Below are 22,827 nucleotides of genomic sequence, written 5' to 3'. Positions count from 1 at the left end.
TCTCTAAATGTTTTTATTTATTCAAAATCTATAAATAAATCCAAGATCAAATTAATACATATAAAAACCTTGGTATAAGATGAATTCAAAAAAACTAGGTTTTATTTTTTTTAATTTATCTTTATTGTTGAAAGTATTATAGATGTCCCCCATTTTCCTCCCATTGACCCCCTCCACCCCACTCCTGCCTTAAATGTGATTGATTTCTTGGGTATATTAAAACTATATAGTTTAACTGGACTTTTATATTGATGGAAGTATTCTGTGCTGTCCAAAATGGTAGTCTATAACTACATGTAGCTATTGAGCTCTTGAAATACAGCAAATGCAATTGAGGAAATACATTTTAAAATTTTACTTACTTTAACTTAAACTTAAATAGTCATGTGTGTTTAGTAGCTATTGAAATGGATAGCACAAATCAAGTCCCACAGTGCTTTTTCCTAAAAAAAAAAAAAATAATAATAATAAGTCTTTTTAAAAATATTGTCACTTATACTACATTCCTGTGAGACAACATGAATCAGTATTAACTGCTTTATTTTATATGAAAAAAATTGATTTGTTGGCAGAACATGGACAACGGATGCTTACCTCAGCACAGGAATCTCTTAATTAGCCCACAGATGCTATTTTTCAGTTGAAAATATAGTAGTGGTGATTGGTAAATCCCACTGTGATCTTTACACATTCATAAGAAAAATTTAAGTTGTGGGGTAACTGACACTAAACAATTTCTGGGGCTGGAAGGATTAAAGTGACTATAAAAAGTTAAGAGTAGGCTCTGCTGTGTTTTTATGGAGGCCCTCTACAGAGCTGGGGTTCTCTCTCTGTGCAGTTCCCTTCTCTCTTTCTCTGTCCTGTGAGCTCTAGCCGCCTTGGTTTCCTGGGACTCTTAGCTCTGTTGCCCAAAGCAGGGAGGCTGGCTACCCTTCTCTGCTCCCTGTCCTGGAGACCCTCACAGGGCCACAGAACTGGGTGAAGTTTTACCAACATCTATGACCACGTTCTGGGTGGCTGGATGACTCTCTGCCAAGTTACCCTGCTTGTCTGGGTCTGCCAGACCTACATGCCAGACACCAGAACTGCTGTGGCTATTCAGAAACTGTTTGTAAAAAGAGTTACCAGTGTCCAGTTGCACCCGAGAATTTTACCCTCATTGACTGACTGTCCCAGTCACTCTGGAAATTGCAAACAGCTTTCTGGATGAATACCTGGACCTGAGTGTTGCCAAGAAACTAAGGTAGTGTTCCTAATGTTTTCCCTGTCCCCTGACCTTTAATGCTTTCCAATAGTGATTTCACACTAAAAGTAATACGATACGACTGGTTCATTTTTAAAAAAGACTTTATTTTGTTTTTCTTTAAAGACAAAATGCTAACAGCAGAAAAGGTCTATAAGAATCAATAGTTCCAAAAACTTCTTCCAAAAGATGGCAACTTGTGGGAGAATTCTAAGAATTAGAAGTGCTTCATTTCAGCTTGGCAAAGGACAAATGTACATTTTGTCCAATTTGAGGGTGGTTTGATGTGGAATACTAATACTAATTACTGTCTTTGCTGCTCTTTGATGGAGATCACAGTAATGACTTAGAAGAAATTACATCTCATTTCCTTTGGCAGCACAGAAGTGATTGTTCTCAAGGAGGGAGAAAATTCAAAGATTGAGGTTAGAAAGGTTAGCGTCAAGCTGATTAATTATTTTCTGTCTTAAATTTTAAAATTTCCTAGAATCCTTTTTCTTTTAACATTTTGCCATGTGGTTTCTGAACAGAATCTGCTTCAGTTAAAAAAAAAAATTGTGACAGTTTCCCAAAGAGCACTATGTTCTGAAGGAGCTGCCAGGGCAGGGGCAGGGGCAGGGGCAGGGGCAGGTAATGAGGGCAGGGCAGCCGCTGTGGTCCTGGTGAGTGGGCTTGTGGCTTAGATCAGGCACTGCCAAGAGGAGCGTTTGCTCTGGTAGCATCTTGCCCACTTCCAGTGCTGGCCCAAGCGAAGGCAGAAACCTCTTCCCTGGGAGGACCTGCTGTGTGCCCTGCAGGAGGAGCAGGCCCTGTGCGAGTCTGGGAAAGAAACCCAGAACTAATTAAGGCTTCTTTCCTCCTCTAGCTCTCACCCACCCTTGCACATCAATTGGGCCAGTCACACTCTAATTTCTGTTCAAAGAATTGACTTTTTCCTGGACGCAGCCTGTCATCCTTGTTCACACATTCTGCCATTAACGGAAGGAGTTTTCTAGAGCTGGACGTTGCATTCGCTCGTCACTGCCTTTCACAGACAGCACCCTTGCCCTCAAGCTTCATAATTGTTCGTGCAAAGCATTTGACCCTCGAGACCTCTTTTTCTGCAGAATCATTCCAAACTCTGTCTTTTAACAATGTTTTGAGTGAAAGAAATGGTAAAGACCCTGCTATCTTTCTATATAAAGACTAGAAGCCTGGTGCACAAAAATTGTGCACTTGGGGGATTCCCTCAGCCCAGCCTGAGCCTCTCGCAATCCGGGAGCCCTCGAGGGATGTCCCACAGCCCTCAGGGGATGTCCGACTGACGCTTAGTGATGCCGCAGAGGTGGAAGAGACACTTGCCAGCCATGAGCCCGGCTTCTGGTTGAGCAGCGCCCCCCCTGTGGGAGTGCACTGACCACCAGGGGGAAGCTCCTGCATTGAATGTCTACCTCCTGGTGGTCAGTGTGCATCATAGTGACCCGACGTTCAGTTTGGTCGATTTGCATATTAGCCTTTTATTACATAGGATTGCATTGGCTTAACACAGGGAAAGTAAATGCCTCTGTCTGAGTTTGTGAGATTTTATTGTGCTTCTTATCCTTTAGCATTGGAATGTTGATGGTGGTGCCACATACCCCTATGTGGATCCCAAAGGGTGTCATAATACAAGGGGGCAGGTGCTAGCAAGTTCAAGGACAGATAGATGTAAAAAAGACTGTGGATTTTGCAGCAGGCATTGTGGACTGGAGTTATCAGACCTAGGTTTTAGTCTGTCTCTGGATTTAACTACTGGGATGCTGGGAAGCCATTTATGTTGGTGAGTTTAGCTGAATAATTTCTCAAATCAGGACCTTCAAGTGGACTTAGAATGGAAGATTCATTCCAGCTCTGACATTCTGCAGCTCTAAGGATCTTCTTTAATGAAATTGGAAGAAGAGCCAGAACAGCCCTAGCCAGCATGGCTCAGTGGATAGAGCGTCAGCCTGCGGATTCTGGTCACAGGCACGTACCTTGGTTGCAGGTTCCTCCCCGGTCTTGGCCATGGTTGGGACGTGTGCAGGAGGCAACCAATCGATGTGTTTTGCTCAAGTTGATATTTCTCTCTGTCGTTCCCTTTCTCTTCCACTCTCTCTAAAAATCAATGGAAAAATATCCTCGGGTGAGGATTAAAAAAAAAAAAGAAGAGCCAGAGCATATTACCTTTTACTTACATGCAATGAATAAGGCTGTAAATCCTAAACAGTACTTCATTTTGTAATTTGCTTTTTAATAAACAATTTTAGATTTAGATTTATATAATACCTTTCAGTCTTTAAAACATCCTATTCTGATTAGAATTTGAATTTTATAGCTATGTAAAGAGATGCATTGAAACATGAAATAATGTGGCTGATGTTATAGAGCAAGATTATTGACATGAGAATATTCATAGATTTTCTGCTCACCTATTTTACAAAAGAGATCCCATAATGAAATTATCGGCTCCATTTCCCCTTTCTTAACAACTTAAAGAGGAAGATGTTCTTGCAGGAAGAGATACTAAGGGGTTATTTATAACAGGCTGAATGAGAAGAAGTTTGCTTGGTGGGAGGGGAGTTGGAGGTGCTTAACTAAACTGCACTGTATGGGGGAAGTAACTAGAAAATTGAAATATCCTATTAGTACGTTTGTTGTGGACTAATTACAGATCTCTCAAACACATAAAGATAAGTTTTACTTTTTAAATTTCATGGTTGCTGTTATGTTTTTCTTGAATGCACCACAAGTCTAACATCAAATTATATGTTGGCAAGATTTTTGAGGATGATCATGCTAAATGACAATTAGAGATCCAGTTCCAAGTAGCTTCTAAGATCTTTTCAGGCTCAAACAGGACCCCTTCTGTCCATGATTTTCTTTTCTCCCTAACCTTCCTACCACCCTCTGTCAAACACTTATTAAAATCATTTAGGTGCTAGATATGCAAGGGGTGACTTTGATATAGGCCTTTCCCTTGAGGAGACCCCCAGGGTTCCAGGCTTCCCTGCTGCAACTGTGGGCGGACACCAGGGCTATCTCTGGCCTGTGGGCTTGGAAGAACTGAATTGAGACTATACCCAGCTACAGGTTAGCTGGTAACATTATTCCCCATCTCTTCTAACCCACCCTATTTCAGATTCATTCTCTTTTTTTAAAATTTACTTTTTATCATATGAGAGGATGAGAAAGCATCATCACAAAACACCAAGTCCCTAAGTAAAAACCTCTTCAGTTAAAGCATAGTAAAGAAAGGTACATGAAATGTTCTTGGAAAACTAGAATGAGCTGTGAGGATTTCCATCCAGTTATATCTCTTTTCATATGAGTGACATTTGAAAAGAAAGACTATGATTAATTCCTCCTTTCAGTCAATATTTTTGGAAAACCTCTAGGTGTAAAGGTCATATTTTAAGGTAATTTAATAACACAAATCAATACTTCAATGTTGCATTTTCAGTATTTTTTATTTATAAAAATCTAACTGTATCTATTAATTATGTTAATTCCAAATTAACAACAACAACTACAAAAAAAAAAATGACTTCAGGGCTTAGCAGGTGAGAGGTGTCTTTTTCTTGTGTAGTAGGATGGCTGGAGTTAGGCAGCTCAGGCTGGAGCAGCTTCTCAAGGATGTCCAAAAATCAGACTCAATTTGTCTACCCTCTCTGCCATTCGTAGTCATGTCCAAATGACCACAGCACGGCTGCTATGCATTCAGGAAAGAAGAAAGAAGGAAAATTGGTTTTTGTTTTTGACACAGGCTTTATTCCAGAAGGGACAGCCTCCATAGAGACTTGTGTCTATATTTCATTGACCAAAATAGTATCATATGGCCTCCCCTGCAAGGAAGTCTGGGAAGGTGACTACTTTACTTTCCAGCCTCTGTAATCGAGGCAAACAAAGGCAATGGGGTGTAATATGGGTGTCAAGTGGGCTAACCTATGATGCCTGACATAGTGCTAACCTGCCTGCCTGATCGCCCCTAACCACCTTGGCCTCGGCCCCTGCCCCCATCCCTGTGGGATCAGTCCTAAACCAGCAGTCAGACATCCCCCGAGGGGTCCCGGATTGCCAGAGGGTGCAGGCTGGGCTGAGGGACACCCCACCCCTGTGCTTGAATTTTGTGCACTGGGCCTCTAGTTGTTAATAATTGTAAACACTGTTCTGGGTCACCTTGAGTGAACATTTCCCTTTTTATCTCCAGCCATTCTGTTGTCCTCACATTCATCTCTTTGTATCTGAGAGTAGAAGCTGTACCTGAATTACAAACAGTAGAGAATTACCAATTCACCAGCTGGCTATGTATTCTTCTTCCTTAATCTACTGCACATTTTGTCCAAGTGCTGATTTATTGCATTGAGTAATTGCATCCAGACAGCTATATGCCAATCATGTGTATCCTGATTACTCATTATGAGCTTTAGGATACCATACAACTCACTAATGAACACATTATAATGCTGGCCAGTGCCAATTAGATGATAATCATGTGCACTGCTTTATTTACAATCCATCCGTTTAAATTAATTGGGCATTTAATTGAACACAGTGTGAAAGAAATTGGAATTGCATTTCTCAGTTAAGTTACTTTCATCTGTCATCTCTTACATAGCAGGTAAGATTATTCACTTGATCTAGAAATTTAAAACAAATACAAATGGACATAATGCTTATTTTATAATGGCGCACATATGTAAATTAATCTCAAAATGTGTTAGAAAACAGCAATAAAATTTGCAAAGTTTTAATCTCCACTAACAGCCTTATGTGACCTGATTACAGAGAGAATCTACATGCGTAGGAGAATCCAGCTCTCAGTTGGAAATATGAGGTGGGATCTTAAACCAACCTTATGATAATGTCCTGATATTTTCTTAGGATAGGACATTTACATTTAATTCATGAATAAATATGTGGCAAATCATATTTAATTATGATCCTATGTATTTTTCTCTTTCAGGACATAGTATCAAAACATTTCAGGATCTACATTTTTCAGTGAGTGTTTAATTTCCAAACATTGCATGCATGAATGTACCACTAAATTCAAAGTGTCTATTCATTGAAATAATTTCCTAAAAGCACATGTAGAATAGACATAGAGTAAATACATGAAAAATAGTTTCTAGACAAAAAAATCTAGAGGCCAACTCTTCTACTTTTTTTTTCATAGTCACATTTCTGGTTTATGGATATCTGCCTCCATATAGTTTTGAGAAGCATTAAATGACTGAGGGTCTCTTCCCAAAATAAGTAGGAAGATGTGCTGCTCCAACTATTCATAAGAATTCTTCATAGGAAAAAAATCATAAATTATTCTGATAAGTTAACTGGAACTAAACATATCTTGGAAAGAAGACCTTGGTGGAATTAATAATATGCCAATTTTTAAAGTTATATTGTGTTACACTAAGAAACCTTAGTTCTTTCCCTTTTTGCAACTCAATTCAATAGGTGATGCAAATAAAATGAATGATGTAAAGAATTTTAAAAATATATTTTTTATTTTTAAAAAAGTTTTTTTTTTATTGATTTCATAGAGGAAGGGAGAGGGAGAGGGAGATAGAAACACCAATGATGAGAGAGAATCATTGATTGGCTGCCTCTTGCATGGCCCTATTGGGGATGGAGCCTGCAACTGGGACATGTGCCCTTGACCAGAGTGGAACCTGGGACCCTTTAGTCCGCCGACTGATGCTCTAGCCATTGAGCCAAACCAGTTAGGGCTGGGCTCATGTTTTTACAGGACTTGAATCATAAAGAAATAACTGAGGCTCAGATCAGGAAATACATGAACCTGGATTCTCTAACCCTGTCTGTCTGATAGAGTAGTCTCTAGTCACATGCTGCTACTGGGAACTTGACATGTGGCTAGTCTGAACTGAAATATGCAGTAAGAGTAAATACACATGAGTGTTTGGAAATTTAATATGATAAAATAACAAAATATTAATAATTTTTATATGTATTACATGTTGTGATAATATATTGGATATATCAGCTTAAATAAAAACATTATTAACATTAATTTCACTTTTTTGCTTTCCTTTCTTTAATGTAACTAGAAATTTTTAAATTACATATGTGGCTTGCATTAGTGACTCATTATATTTCCATTGAAAGGCACTGCTCTATCTTAATGGGAAGAATGAACATTTCCCACTTTTATTGTCTTGGGGCTAACAAATTATGGGCTCAAATGAAAAAACACACACACAACAACACAAAAAACAAAAACAAAAAACCCTCTTCTGCCCTTAAGGAATTCAAATTCTCACTTACTCCAAGACTTCTCACTGATTCCCATGGAGCACGGGGGCTGGCTCCTGCATGGGGTAAGCACCAGGCGATGCCTAAAAAGCTGCTAGACATTGGCTTTTCGCTCACATTGGGCCTACCTTATTTCACTTTTCTATATATAGGCATTTAGAACTATTTTTATCAAAGGTCATGAGAAGGTAGCTTGGATCCCAATGTATGGCAATGTGTGTGAAAGTAAAATAATCATCATATCTTCTTAAAGAAAAAAAATAACCCATGGCACTTCTGTACTTGGTGCATCACCTGTGTGTGAAATTCTAGAGTCAGGTCAACTGATAGGGGCTCCTGTAGTGACCAGTTTGTAATAGGCTCCTTTCTGGGCCATCAGTTCTTTATGGGTCCCCTTCTCAATCACTGTCCCCTGGGACATGACAGCAATGATATTCGAGTTCTGGATGGTGGACAAACGGTGGGCAATGACAATGCAGGTCCGTCCTTCTCTGGCTTTGTCCAGGGCAACCTGCACCGTCTGCAAAAAAAAAAAAAAAAAAAAGGTAGAAAGATGATGCAAAGATACATGCTTGTTCCCTGACCCAGCATTGCAAGAATTCTGTTTAATTCCACCTGAGTAACATGGCTATAGTCAGGGGTTAAACCCAAAGGCTTGACATAAAAGAAATAAATATCTGCTGAATAGAATGCACCAATGGTTTGAATTGCAGTCCATAGGCGGAGAAATGTCAACGAAGCTAGCATGAACCAAACTACGAGGTCATGACGTAATTTCAAAATACCTGATAGTCTAGTTTGCTAAAATGAAACCAAGGAAGCAAGGTAAGGTAGAAGTCATTGATCATTCCTGATTTTGTTCTTCATCGAGGATATTTTAGCTGGCTCCAAAATGAAATCCTGGTTTTCCAGGAGTTAACCAATAGTAAATTTCATAATTGTGTTTTTTTGCTCAAGTGCATCTCCTTTCATTCAAACTGCACAACAGATACCGCCTCCTACTTGGTGTTGTATGCTGCTACCTGCTCTGCACAGAACTTTAGAACTATAAAAATGGCAATGCCCAACAAATGACCTGGATTGTTTTACTTTACTTAATAAAGCTAATTCTTTGCCTTTGAAAAAATGTCACCAAGCTTAGAGAATCTTAAAAACAATTTTTATTTTAAAGTTAAACTATTTTTTTTTAATTTGAAGCAACCCTATTTTAAATTACTTTCTCCAGTTCAGCAATTTTCAATCGTTGAGCTGCATGAATTTTTTAAACATGCAATACCTGACTATTTAATTGGGGGCACTGACCTCTTTCCCCTTAGACTGTCAAATAAAAAAATGACAACACCCAACACAACAATAGCTATCCAGTGTGAATAAATCAACATTATATCTCTTTTTCATCAGATCAACAAAAATATATGTATATTTTTGGTGTGTCACAGAATTTTAGCAGTTAATGTGTGCCATGAGATGAAAAAGGTTGAAAATAACTGCTCTAGATTATTGTCCTTCACTGCAGAGTATTGGCAATTCCTACTGTACATGAATCAGAAAATTGAAAATAGTGCCATTTTAGAAGGACAAATATTACAGGAAAAGACTCATTTATAATGATCTAAAACTTCAGAAAACCGGTACATACCTTTTCACTTTCTGTGTCTAAGGCAGAAGTAGCTTCATCTAGTAGCAAGATTTTAGGATCTCTCACAATGGCCCGAGCAATAGCAATGCGTTGTTTCTCTCCCCGAGAGAGTTGAGACCCCTGGGACCCAACATTAGTTTCATATTTCTGGAAAAAGTATGATAAGTTTGAAAACCAGTAGCAGCCATTGCTCCTATGCTGTATGGAGCCCCCATCAATGATCCCTCTGGGAACTGAAACCATTTGTTGTTTTTTGAAATTGGCAATAGTGAATGGGTCCTTCTACATTGGATGTCAAATCCATTTAGAAATCTGTGGCAAACACGGAGTTTGTGATCTTTTCCGCTGGGAAACAAGGGGCCCTTTTACACCCTCCTCTGCATTTCCTTAGTTTTGTATTTTGATCTCTTTCTCCGTGTGTGAGATTCCTCACTGCTTCCAGATTCCCTGATTTCCAAACTCCTCTGTGGAAGATCTCAGACAGAATAACCCTAGGAAAAAGGGCCTGTGAGAGATCTTCTAGTCGAGGCCCCTGTGGAGGAGGCAGCATTCTAGAACACAAGCCTAGATGTGAATCTCCGTTTTGCTGCTACTAGCTCTGTGATCATGAAAACATTATTTAAATTTCTTTGAGGAAAAAACCAATCTGAAAGATGCAGATGTTAATAACTAGTTCACATATTTATTGTGAGTTTTAGATGAAATTATGAAGGAAAATTCCTAGCTAGATTCCTGGCATGACTACATAAAAATAGTTAATGTTGATGGACTATTTACTAGGCATTAAGTACTGTGCCAAATAACTATTCTAGTCAGATTATCATTTAATAATCACAAAAATCATTTTCTCCCTATTTTACAGATTACAAAACTAAGACACACACAGCTAAGAAAATTCTGTAAAAATAGACAAATAAATAGCAGTGACAATAAATTCTAAATCCAGGTGTGTCTGGCTTCTGAACTTTTGCCCTTGACCATTACTCTGCCTGCCTTCCACAATAGGTCTGCTTCTGCCTCCCTGGCCTCCTGACAAATGCTCAACCAAGCCAACTGAGACTCATAATAGCCTACTTTGTCCTACTTTCACCACTGAGAAAACGTGTTCAGTGAAAGGTATTATAGGTAAGTCTATCTGAGAAAGAGGCAATAAATTAACTCTGAGCCAGTGTCTCCCACAAAATGAGTAGGTGCTCAACAAAGATTTGTGGAATAAATGAATCTTTCAATGGACACAAGCTTTGCTTTTCAATCATGGTACAGCAAATAGTCATTTCCACATTAGGCTACAAGACAGAATGAGGTCAGGAGCCCAAGACTTAGAAGCCTTTGTGGAAAGAAAGAAAAAAAGAAAGAAGAAAGAAAGAAAGAAAGAAAGAAAGAAAGAAAGGAGGGAGGGAGGGAGGGAGGGAAGGAAGGAGGGAAGGAAGGAAGAAAAAGGCCCACCACAAAAGTTATAAATGTAATCACTTATAAAGAAAAGCAATTTCCAAGTGGTATTTAAGAGAAAGCAGTGGAAAAAATTAATGCAATATTTGGCTCTTAAAATCCAGTTTCCACGTCTTAATTTTCTTTGTGATCAATCACCAAGAGAGACTTGGTAGATGAAAAAACTTCGGAGTCGATACTGTGCTAAGCTCACACTTGGCTCTGGAAGAGTGTGACATGCTCAGGCAGACGCACCTTAGCCCACCAGCTGCCCTGGTTCCTGGGAAACCATTTCAGCTGCAGTCTGTGCTGCCAAGTAATGAAATTATGAAGACAATAATAATAGCAGCAGCTTTCTTTGTGTGGCTATTATGTATATTCTTTCATTCTAATGTTATTTTTTACAGATGACTGAGTCTCAGGCAAGATAAGTAATTGTCCCAACGTTACACAGCTAGTAAGTGATAGAGCTTGGGTTCAAACCGGTCTGCTTTAAATCTCAGGACTTTTTTTCACTATGCTAGGCTGATGTCCAATGTGCTACTGCTTTATGTACTATAGCATCCTTTGTACCTGACGATAGAATACTTTCCTAAAGTAAAAAGTATGTTGATGGACATTTATTTTGTTTAAAAGACTGAGGTGAACCCCAGGCACTGAGAAATAAATTGTGTTGTCTTTGACTTTCTCCTTGAGCCCAAATCATGATATTCTTTGGTTATTCTCTCTCTCCCCGTCACCATCTCCCCTAGGGAACCACTCTGACACAGTACTCACCTCTGGGAGTGACATGACAAAGTCATGCAGCTGAGCCTGCTTTGAAGCTTCTATGACTTTTTCCATGGGGATGTCTCTGGTGTTGTCCCCATACTTGATATTGTCTGTTATGCTACAGGCAAACAACACCGGTTCTTGGGAAACAATTCCAATGTTGGAACGGAGAAACTGGACATTCACCCTTTTGCTATCATGCCCATCGATCATCTGCCAACAGAGGTAACAACCAGGGCATTAAGTTTTAGAATTCCAGCAGCAAGGAAAGTTTATATTCTAGAATTAATATTACGTAGGATATTTGCTTTGCTGAAGAGACAACAATCCCAGGACTCTTAGAAATAAATTATGTTGCCTTTGACCCTTGGAGGTGGGGTCTATCAGAATGGTGTCAAAGTTATAATCAGACTATGGTTTTGTTTGTTTGCTTCCCAAAGTTTAGCTGTACAGGTGGTACAAATGAGAAAAGTACTCAGGACAGTATTTAGTTGTTTTTTTTTAATGTTCTTATTTGATTCTTAGAGAGAGGAAGGGAGAGGGATAGAGAGTAGAAACATTGATAAAAGAGAAACATCATAGATTAGCTGCCTCCTGCATACCTCCTACTGGGATGGAGCCCACAACCCAGGCATATGCCCTGATCAGGAATTGAACCAGTGATCTCTTGGTTCATAGGTCAATGCTCAATCACTGAGCCACACAGGCTAGTTTTTTTTAAAGGTCCCCTTATACTTTGGTGCAGGGCATCCTCCGCAGATTTGTAGAACTGCTCAAATTTGAGACCCCATGGGTTATAAAATTGGACCACATAAGAATCAAACCTGTTTCCATGAGCTTACTGACATCAGTCTCTGCATAACTAGATAATAGACCTGAGTAAGAAAGGGATACATTTATTCACTTAATCAACAAACATATATTGAATCCCCTACCACAGAGGCACTAAGCTAAGCAGTCTTTTGACTGCTATAGAAAGAAAAAATATATATATTTTTAAGGAATTCACTCTTTAGTTAGACAGTTAAGTATAGGAACTCAAATATCTACCATTTGAGCTGGTTCACTTAAAAGTACTAACATACTACTGTAAAGTATTTGGTCCTTTGATTTCAGAAAAAGACTATGGTAAATGGTGTGAGCATATTATATTGTAGATAATATCTCAGCAATGAGAAAAGCAAACACTGTTAGAAAGAACATAAGGCATTCCTCAACAATTAGCCCTCTCTCATTTTCCTCTACTCATTTTCCATAGTTTGTATAGTCTGCAAAGCACAATTAATACTTAATTAAATACTGGAGCTGTTTGCTCATTGTTGCACATGTGCTAGTATTGTAAGCTCCTAGAAGATAGAGACATGCTTCATGGTCCTTAATATCTCCCACAGGGCCCAGTGCAGTCCTGCACACCATAGGTAGCCAATTAAATGTTGAAAAGGTTGAATGCTTGCATTCAGTAGCTTCCCTAAGAGCAAAGAGGATTTTCAAAATTACATAAAAGGTGGTATTTCTTTCTACTTAAAAATGTTTATGGAAATGTTTTACAATGATAACAAAATATATTGAATCCACGAAATGCAAGGAATCGTTTTGATTTCCTCATGGACATTGCTCTCTACCTGGGACCAGAACATTCACTGAGCACATTCAGAGAAATATACATAATATGCATGTTTTTCTCAGCATTTCTCTTCATAAAGTTATCTATGCTCATTGCACTGAAGATTAAACTATTCAGGGAAATAAAAAAGGCCTTTTTCAAAATATTAAGATGAAACAGTCAATCAAGTGTGGAGCAGAATAAAGCATTTCCAGACCCTCGCCTCTGCATCACATCTTAGAAAACTACTGTGGACATACTCCAATTAGAGTGAAGAGCAAGAAAGAGAATGATATAGGGACTAGGAAATGATAGATCTAATCTAAGAAAATATTGCAGGAAACTCAAGGTGCAAATGATTCAGCAGGTACAGGTTGTAATTAGCCAAGGCAGTGGCAGAAATGAGGGAAGGAAGCAGATCCCTCAGGATAGATAGCAGGATAGAAACTCTGGAAGGACATAAAGACTTATAAAGGCAGAGAATACCAGAAAAATAATCTTTCAGAAAAGCCAGAAAGAAAATGTAATGCTAATAGACCTCACTACTTGACTAAGGGATAAACACTATTTATTTATATAATCAGAATAAAAGTTGGTCATTGATTTTCAACTTTAAGAATCAGCCTAGAATGAAAACATGAAAGGTAAGAAATGTTATAAACAGAATGTGAGCATTTTGTATTCTTGAGCCTATAAAAGTGTAGTTAATAGGACTTGACAGGTTAAAGGAGGAAGAGCTGAAAATAAAGGTAGAATTACTAATATTCTCATCTTAGAAAGAAAGAATTCCAGAGATGTTATCTATATGTGGTAAAAAAAGGAGACAGAATTATATTAGTTAAATTTACAAATAGAGGAACTTTTATATATCTATACTAGTATTGTGAGGGGGTGGGTAAAAGGAGAAAGAGTGGTGAGGGCCACCTAAATTTTTATCTCTTCAAATCTAAATTTGTTAAATCACAAAACAGCAGCAGAAGCATATTACTTAGAGGCACTGAGGTAATCATTGGAAGATCTGAAAACATCAGTGGTCAAAATAGTTGCCTTTGAGCAGAGAAATGGGGGAGTGGTAGAAAGAAAACAAGAATAAAAACTTGTTTTTCATTACAAATCTTTCTTATTTTATTTTATACTCCTCTGCATATAGTCTTTGGAAAGAAATAAAATAAAATAAAATAAAAGAAATACTGTGGAAAATAAACAACAAAGCAAATCTGCCAATTTTTCAAATATTCTCATCAAACCTTTATGGTGCATGACTACCATTTGAGTTCCTTGTATTATTTAGACGGAAGCTTCTTAAACCAGGATTTTCTCAGATTTCTTCAAATCCCCATTCTTGCTCATCTATCACTGTGTCCCTTATCACCCCCACTTTTTTCCGTTCCCAGTCATTAGTCTCCTGATTAGTCTGCACTTTCTGCTCCATTTACGGGTAAGTGAATGCTTCTGCTAAATACACTCATCTCCAGCATTGCAGTGTGCCCGGTTTCCCTTGCCTAACTGGTCAGCAGGCCATCTGGAACTGGGAAGAATCTGATATTAGAAATTGTGAGGTAGAATCAGGTCAACCAGCAAATGACCGGTACTGGAAACTATCCACATGGGGGAAAGGCCAAGGCTAGAGCTGTAGAGTGAGTCTGGCAAGGCGCAATCTTGAAGACCACTTTCAGGGGTGGGAGATATTCTGCAGAAAGCAAAATCCCCTAAAGCTTTTGCATTGCTTACCACCTTCCCTTGGTCAGGATCATAGAAACGCTCCAACAGCTGGACACTGGTGCTTTTGCCACATCCACTGCTTCCAACAAATGCCAGTGTTTGCCCTGGACTAACCGATATTGAGAGCCCATTCAGAACTTGTACATCAGGTCGAGAGGGATATGTAAATTTACAGTCAACAAAGTCAATCTGCCCCTGGAAGTTATCCTGTGGATGGGAAGATTGGAATTATAAATATACCTACTAGAATCTAGAACATGGAAAATTCAACTAAACCTGAGTTTTAAATCCCTGCTTAAGATACCTTTAGCACCATGCTGCCAAAGTGCAAAGCACAAAGACAGCTATTTAATGAATTCCCTATTCCATCAGGTGCAGAATAAAGGGAGGTTTGAGCCTTTATTCTCAAATTAAAGATATGTGAGCTCTTATTCCCATTCTAACCTAAGGGATTTCCTTGTCATCCATTACTTGACATTCTGGAAGAATGTCAAATGGAAAAGAATAGCTAGAATATAGGATTACATCATAGAAGCCAGGAATTGTCCAAACCCTCTAGCTCTGTTCCCCCAAAGATTTCAAATAATAGCATTACACTTGAAATGCCTAAGCCCTGTACTGCAAACGTGAATACCTTCAGTTGCACTATCTGAATTATGAATTCTAGAAATGGATAGATATGTAATAGGCCACACAGAGACGTTACTTTTATTGGACTAAAAGAGAAACAGGTCATTTGATCAATTTAAAAAGATTTCTGAATTTAGTTTAGCTTTACAAAAGTTTAGATTTGTTTTGCTCTCCTGAACATTTTAGGATATTTGAAAACAAACAGAGAAGATTAAAAACTGCCTATGGAGACTATAAATTAGGAGAAGAGATATTTTGTTAAGATCAAATTAATTTTCTAGCCGCCCATATAATAAGCTAAAACTTGAACACAGATAAACATGAATTACAACAATATCACTGGACAAGAAAAACTGGTTTTTCTACATTCCATCCCTGAACATCAGCAGAAAACATGGTGTTTGGGTAGCTTCATTATTCTGGAACTAAGTTGTTTTATAGTACCCAGAATTTAGTATTCACTGGATCTTGTTGTTTTCTTCAAATGTCTGCTTTATAAATAATTTTTAATGCTAATTTACTTCATTTCTTTACATTTATAAATCTGTCTGTCCATTCTGAGTGCATATGAATGAACCCATGTGCTGCAGGAATTTAGAAGCTATGTGGGGGTGGTGTATGATCAGCCCCAATAGCTGTTCTTCACAAGCACATAAGCACAGCCCTCCCCTACTGCCCTCATACCTCCATCTCAGTACTTACCCATTTTACACCTGCACCACTGTATACATTGATTGGGGGTCGTCGGTCCAGCAGTTGAAAAAAGCGTGCAGCTGATATCTTAGCTTTGGCATAACTTGGGGTGTAAGAGTAGGCTTTTCCAAGAGCTGTCCCACTCAGTACAACTGAAGAGATCACCCTGCAATCGGATAGACACCCATGTAGAGAGGAATGTGGTGTGTTTGGTGTGAGGGCCTGAAAGGCAGGAGTTTGGGGGTCTAGTCCTGGTTCTGTTAGCAAAGAACTGAGCAACCTTGGACAGGTCACTTTAGACTTGTCTGGGGAGCTAGGGTTGGAGAGATTAGCAGTGTTCAAATTGTGTACTATGAGAAAAGGGTGAGGGGAGGATTAAACAAGAGAATCTCAGACATCCCAACCCTGCTTCAATTATAATAACTTCTTTTTTTTTTTAAATGTGTTTGAAAAAAGAGTTCTTAAAAAAAAATAAAGGGGGCATAAAAATCACCAGATTGGGTTAATTTCTTTTTTTACAATGCTAACATTTTTTGAACCTATCATAAGTGCATAAAAGAATGAATGGTGATTAATGCATCAATCTGTACCAAGCATGCATATAATTCATGCTTCAGACAGTAAAAGAAAGATATAATTGCCTGTATCCTTTTATTTGGCCCAGCTCCTAACTATATTCAACATATAGTGTGTAATTAATGAGCAAATGAGTGAATGAGTGGATGAATAAATGGAAGATGAACATGGTAAGAGATAGCTCTGTTACTATATACATTATGATACAATGGGCACCCTGAAAAGTTGTCCCAAGCACAGAGGACCTGCCTCCATAGTGGTAGGGGGCAGTGTCTTCATGTGTCTGATAGCTCAGTTCATAAGCAGGAACTGTTTTAGGCCAGATTTGCAAACCCAAACATCTCCAGGAGGCCAGTCCGAAGTTTAAAGCAATGAGAAGCAACTGGAATGAAATGGGAAGTGGTGGAAGGTGATCTAAAGAGAAGCCAGAAATTAGGAGCTTTCAAGAGTCTCTGAGTTTTTACATGTTGGCTAATAAATAACTCTTCAAAAATCTTATATAAACTAAATAAATCACCAGTTTGTGATTCAGGATTTAAGTTAGTAAATGAGCAAAAATTTAGAAAAGAGACTTTCCTGGTTGGGGTCAGGGTAATGGGGCAAGAGAAAAAAAAAATTCTTCTATGTTGAATATCAAAGGCAAGAAGACAGAACTCATGACTTGGGAATGAACCCAAAAGGACAGATTTCTATTAGGACCACTTTCCTTAATGCTTTCCAGGCCTTTCTCATACCATTTCCCCCTACCACACTTATGCCCTCCCACCCTCCACAGCACACCCATATACATGTCCCTTGGTGTCCTGACACCCTCAGGCTCTCTCCTCTGGAAATGTGAGAAACTGGACTCAAAGCGAATCTCATAGCAGAGCAGGATCCAGCTTTAAGAAAGGAACATGATTCTCCTGAACTGCCTTTTTCCATCTTCACCTAGAAGGAGTCAGCTGGAAACATGCCCTTTTGGTAAGAAGTAGAGTTCAAATAAGGTAGTTCTCTGAACCATCTTATTCATCCACTCATTCACTCATTTGCTCATTCCAGGCCTCTAGATTTTCTCAGCATTAGCCAGTCTGGTAGATTATGAAAATGGTTCATTCATCCTATTTTTATGTATGCACTCCTTTGCAATATGACTTTTTTACTCCTCTGTGACATGGTGATTTATAATGAGAAACATTTAACTTTGCCCAGTTCCTGACACAGAGCACCTAAGCCCTTGAAATTTCCCATATATGAAGAGCAATCATATTAGTGAAATAACTTTTGGAAAGGGGTGTAACTTTCAGTCTCTTCCACCACATTTCACCTCCAGGGAAAGATACAGGGTCTGAGGGTTCTGAGAGTGGTAAGGTGGGTGGCCTTGTAGGACCATGTCCTTCATGTGTGGGCTCTGATGCTATCTCCAGGCACATGGTGCCAGAATGAAGTTGAGTTGTGGGACTCTGGTGTCAGAAGTGGTGTGTGATAGTAGGTTGAGAATAAAGGAGAAACATATCAGATACTTTCATCAAAAGGTGGACTACAGTTCTCTAGTCTTTAAATATGGGCTTGATTGTGTGACTTTCTTTGGTCAAAGAGATATCCTATATAATAAAAGCCCAGCGACCAAATGGCGGAATGAACAGAACGACCAGTCAACCAGTCACTATGACACACACTGACCACCAGGGGGCAGATGCTCAATGCAGGAGCTGCCCCCTGGTGGTCAGTGCACTCCACAGTGGGAGCACCACTCGGCTGACAGGGATGAATGGCGCTCCCACAGCAGCTGATCCCTGCAGGCCAGGCCCCCACCAGTGCACGAATCCCATGCACCAGGCCTCTAGTTAGAAAATAAGATGCATGCAGACTTGAAAAGTGCTTGCACATTGGGACTTGCTCTCTTTGGTGCACTTGGAACTCTGATAACATAATGTGAAGAAAACAAGCTCACCTACTAGAGCATCCCTGTGGAGACAGAAGCCCACTCAGAAGCTTGACTGTGTTGGCCCAGTCCAGAAGAACCACCCTGAAAATCTACAGAATCTTGAGAAATAATAAATCCCAGCTGTTTAAGACATCCAGTTTGGGATGGTTTTTAAGCAGCAAAAAGCTAACTTACAGAACTAGGCTATTCTTCCCAGAATATTGATCTTTTATGACCTTGGCCTATAGTCCTCACCTGAACACGTAGCTGAAATGGAGCCCCTCGTTGTAGATTAAGTAACCTCCATATCTGTAGGAAGCAGAATTAGCAACAAACACAATGCATTGGGAAAAACCAAAGCAGAATCCATAAACATTTGCTTTTCGAATGGCTGTCTTGAATGGCTTCACCAGCTCTCTCTCAAATGCTTCAATAAACTGCCTCTCCTTTCCAATTCCAGCAATAGTGCGGATATTACTGAGGGCTTCACTTGTAATCTGAAGGATGAAAAAGAGTCTTAGGAATAAAAGAGCAAAAATTACTTTCGTGACATTTCAGCTGCTACATGAATTAGACTATAGTGCAAATGGCAGAATGTGGTACAAATCGCAGACAAAGGATCATCAGGGAACACAGCGAAGTTGTTGGAGATCAACTCAACAGGAATGCAAGACATTCTGCCAGCTGAACTCAAGTTCTACTTCATACTAACATGGCTGTGTTGCTTCCACTTGTGGAAGAGAGGAGATGGGAGATACACATGGTAATCCTTGAAAGCTTTTTATCTTCATCGTTAATTCATTTAAAATGTCTACAATGGGCCTGGCAGGCGTGGCTCAGTGGTTGAGCATCGACCTGTGAACCAGGAGGTCATGGTTTGATTCCCGGTCAGGGCACATGTCTGGATTGCAGGCTCGATCCCCAGTGTGGGGAGTGCAGGAGGCAACTGATTGGTGATTCTCATTCTTGATGTTTCTATCTCTCTCTCTCTCCCTTCCTCTCTGAAATCAATAAAATAAATATATTTAAAAAATGTCTACAATGGTATCTTTAGATGTCTTCTGAGACAAAAGGTTATTTAACATAGCTTCTATTTCCTTAAAAAGTTAATCTGACCAAATATTATTTAAGTTAAATTAAGTGTAAAGTTTATCTTTTGGTTTATACTCTGACTTTGTTTCAATCCATACTCAGGGTAAATAATCAGCTTCTGAATTAGGGTCCTGTCCTAAACAAAGACACAACCATTGGCATATGAAATCCTTTTGGCTTCTGCCTGCTTAGGCAGTGTTCACATTCACTCTTTTAAAAGAGGCAAAACCTAGATTATAGTAAATTTGCTTAAAGAGTAAGGGTGTGTATGTGCATGATTTTTATACTTAATAAATGTCCATGCTGCCATTCCCTCATTTGCTCCTGATAACCAGATATTAATTCGAACATACTTTTAAAAGTGCATAACTAAGCTTGGCCAATGTTGCTCAGTGGTTGAGCATCCACCCAGGAACCAGGAGCTCACAGTTGATTTCTGGTCAGAGCACATGCCCAGGTTGCAGGCCCAATCTCTGGTGGGGGGCATGCAGGAGGCAGCTGATCAGTGATGTTTCTCTCTCATTGATGTTTCTATCTCAATCCCTCTCCCTTCCTTTCTCTTTAAAAATCAATAAAAACATATTTTTTTAAAAAGTGCATAACTAAAACTTAATTGTATTTGAAATCTAAGTTGTACCTCATGGTTCTGTTTAGGAAAGACATTTGCCACAAATCTAGCAGGCATTAAAGTGTGAAATTAAAAGTTTGTGCCATTAAAAAGATAACTCTTCTCCAAGTGGGCTGCATGACCTGGGGAAGTCATTAAGATGAAAAAACTGAACAGACAGAAAGCTGAACTATCTGGTCTTGCAAATGAGAATACACCAGACTGGGATGTGGGAAAAATAACTATACTGAGAGGAAATTGAACATGTAACCAAATTGAATATGCCCCACTAACTGTCCACACCTACTCAAACCCTGTGTCAGAACTTGATTGTCACAGCCTTTGAGCAGAGGCACATATGAAAAGGGCTAGTGGGAAGTTGCTAACCATGAAAGTTGTAGGTGAACAGTGTCCTAAGTCTCTTTGTACTACACACCCATTCTTATAACAGTGACAGCCATTCAGCCATAGTCGGTCTAAAAACCGGGTCCGTAAGGTTACCTGTCCCGCCGACTCCAAAGCCTGCTTGTCTTGAGAGGCAAATCCTGTCAACATTCTGGTCTGTACGGCTCCCGATAAAGCCAGGAAAGGGAGGAAACATACTATGACCAAGCTTAACTTCCAGCTACAGAAGAAGGCAATGATCATGGCCACAGTGATGTTAGTGAGGGAATTGACCATCATCCCGATTTGAGAGCCAGCAGCCTGCAAACCAAAAGCAATCAAGCAAGCTCAGACATGGAGTCTCTTTTACCAAATACCATCACGTGACAAAGCTATTTTATTCCAAAAAGATTGTTTTTAAAAAATTATTATGATAAAAATAAAAATAGCATCATGTTTATTATTTTATCCATTCATAAGTGTACAATTCAATGGCATTAAATACATTCACATTGTTGTGTAACTATCACCATCATCTATACCCCAAACCTCTCATCATCCCCAACAAAATTCTGTGCCCATTAAATAATAGTCCCCATTCCTACCTCTCCCAAACCCCTGATAAGCTCTATTCTATTTTCTGTATTTATGAATTTGCCTTTTCTAGGTACCATGAATAAGTGAAATTATATAACATATTTCTGTGTCTATCTTATTTTACTAAGCATAATGCTTTCTAGGTCTATTTGTGTTGTAGCATGTATCAGAATTTTATTTCTGGTTTTAAATCAAAGTATAGTTAACATACAATAGTATATTAGTATTTGCAACATAGGGATTTAACATTTAAATATCTTTAAAAGAATCACCATGATAAATCTAGTAAGCATCTATCTATCACCATATGAAGTTATTATATCCCCTATGTTGCACATTACATCCCTATGACTTAGTTTATAACTGAAAGTTTTACCTCTTAATTCCCTTCACCTATTTCACCCATTCCCCCATCTCCTTCTCCTCTGGCAACCATTAGTTTGTTTCTTATATCTGTGAGTCTGTTCATGTTTTGTTTCGTTTATGCATTGGTTTTGTCTTTTAGATCCCACGTATAAGTAAAATTATATGGTATTTGTCTTTGTCTGACTTATTTCACTTAGCACAGTACTTTCTAGGTCCATCCATGTTGCTGCAATTGGCAGTGTTTCGTTATATATTATATATTTTTAATCATCTGTTGATGGACATTTAGGTTGCTTTCATATCTTGGTTATTTTAAATAACGCTGCAATTAAAGGGTGCGTATATCTTTTCAAATTTCATTTTCTTTGAATAAATATCCCGAAGTGGAATTGCTGGGTCATTTCTTTTAAAGCTGAATAATATTCCATTGTATGTATAGACCACACTTTGCTTATCCATTCATCTGTTGATAAACACTTGGGTGTTTTCACCTTTTGGACATAACAAATAATTCTGCTATGAATATTGGTGGACAAATATTTGTTTGTGTCCCTGCTTTCAATTCTTTTGGATATATATCTAGGAATGGAATTACTGGGTCATACGGTAGTTCTATGTTTAAAAAAGTAGGTTATTTTAAATAATGGGCTTCCCAATGCATTTGAAGGCTAGATTAATAAAAATTTATTTTATTCACAGCTTCTTGGGATCTGTTGCCTGATCTCATTTCACGGGTGTCAGAGCTAGAGTAGGCAGTGTGAGATTAATTCAGTCCTAAACATGGGCTGCATGTCTTTCAGGTATTTATGCATTTGGCTTCCTTGAAAATACTCATGCATTGGGCTTGTGGTAATATTACTTATTATTCAGTGAAGATTGATGCTTGCTCTATAATTACCATTTTGGAATTCATACAAGACTATGAAAAGACACCACTTTGATTCTCACTAAAGTTAGCCTGCTCATTGGTACAAACTACATGCTGACTTAATACACAGATGTTTAGCCAACACAGGGAGACAAAATGGATTCGGTCTCAATATAGGTAGAGATTGGAGCAATTGTGGTGATTACTTATATTAATCAAAAGTATTCAATTGTTCCAAGTCTTCATTTCACTTGCAGCTATGCAAATATGACCAAAGGTTGGTGCCTTCTGTGTAAAAAAAACACGTGGGTGGGTACAAGTACAGGACTGCTTTTCAAAATTGAAGAGACTTTAGTATTATTTAAGGCAACCAAAAGTAAGCTATTAGGCAACCATGGGTGCTAAGGCAGTGCTATTAAAAAATAGTCTGCA

General features: G+C 38.7%; 1 protein-coding gene across 12 annotated transcripts in view; it reads right to left on the bottom strand.

Annotated features, from left to right (window-relative positions):
• Positions 1-262: 262 nt before the first annotated feature.
• The window catches only part of ABCB11 (ATP binding cassette subfamily B member 11), a 91,944-nt gene continuing 69,379 nt past the window's right edge, over positions 263-22,827 (bottom strand). For 6 of the 12 annotated variants that reach the window (XM_036320392.1, XM_036320391.1, XM_036320398.1 and 3 more), the window contains 7 exons: positions 20,682-20,885; positions 18,737-18,978; positions 16,009-16,165; positions 14,686-14,883; positions 11,358-11,564; positions 9,153-9,299; positions 7,272-8,033 (listed from right to left, as the gene is read on the bottom strand). In XM_036320392.1, coding sequence (XP_036176285.1) covers positions 7,833-8,033; positions 9,153-9,299; positions 11,358-11,564; positions 14,686-14,883; positions 16,009-16,165; positions 18,737-18,978; positions 20,682-20,885 — 1,356 coding nt within the window. In that variant the 3' untranslated portion in view covers positions 7,272-7,832. Of the gene's footprint in view, positions 444-3,391; positions 4,950-7,271; positions 8,034-9,152; positions 9,300-11,357; positions 11,565-14,685; positions 14,884-16,008; positions 16,166-17,376; positions 18,018-18,736; positions 18,998-20,681; positions 20,886-22,827 lie in introns of those variants that run through there. The other 6 variants (XM_036320395.1, XM_036320393.1, XM_036320394.1 and 3 more) reach the window with 6 other exon arrangements.

This window comes from Myotis myotis, unplaced genomic scaffold (assembly GCF_014108235.1).
Source record: "Myotis myotis isolate mMyoMyo1 unplaced genomic scaffold, mMyoMyo1.p scaffold_m19_p_8, whole genome shotgun sequence".
In the NCBI taxonomy this organism is placed as follows: domain Eukaryota; kingdom Metazoa; phylum Chordata; class Mammalia; order Chiroptera; family Vespertilionidae; genus Myotis; species Myotis myotis.
Note: the sequence above shows the minus strand (reverse complement) of the source record. Positions and strands in the feature narration are given on the sequence as shown.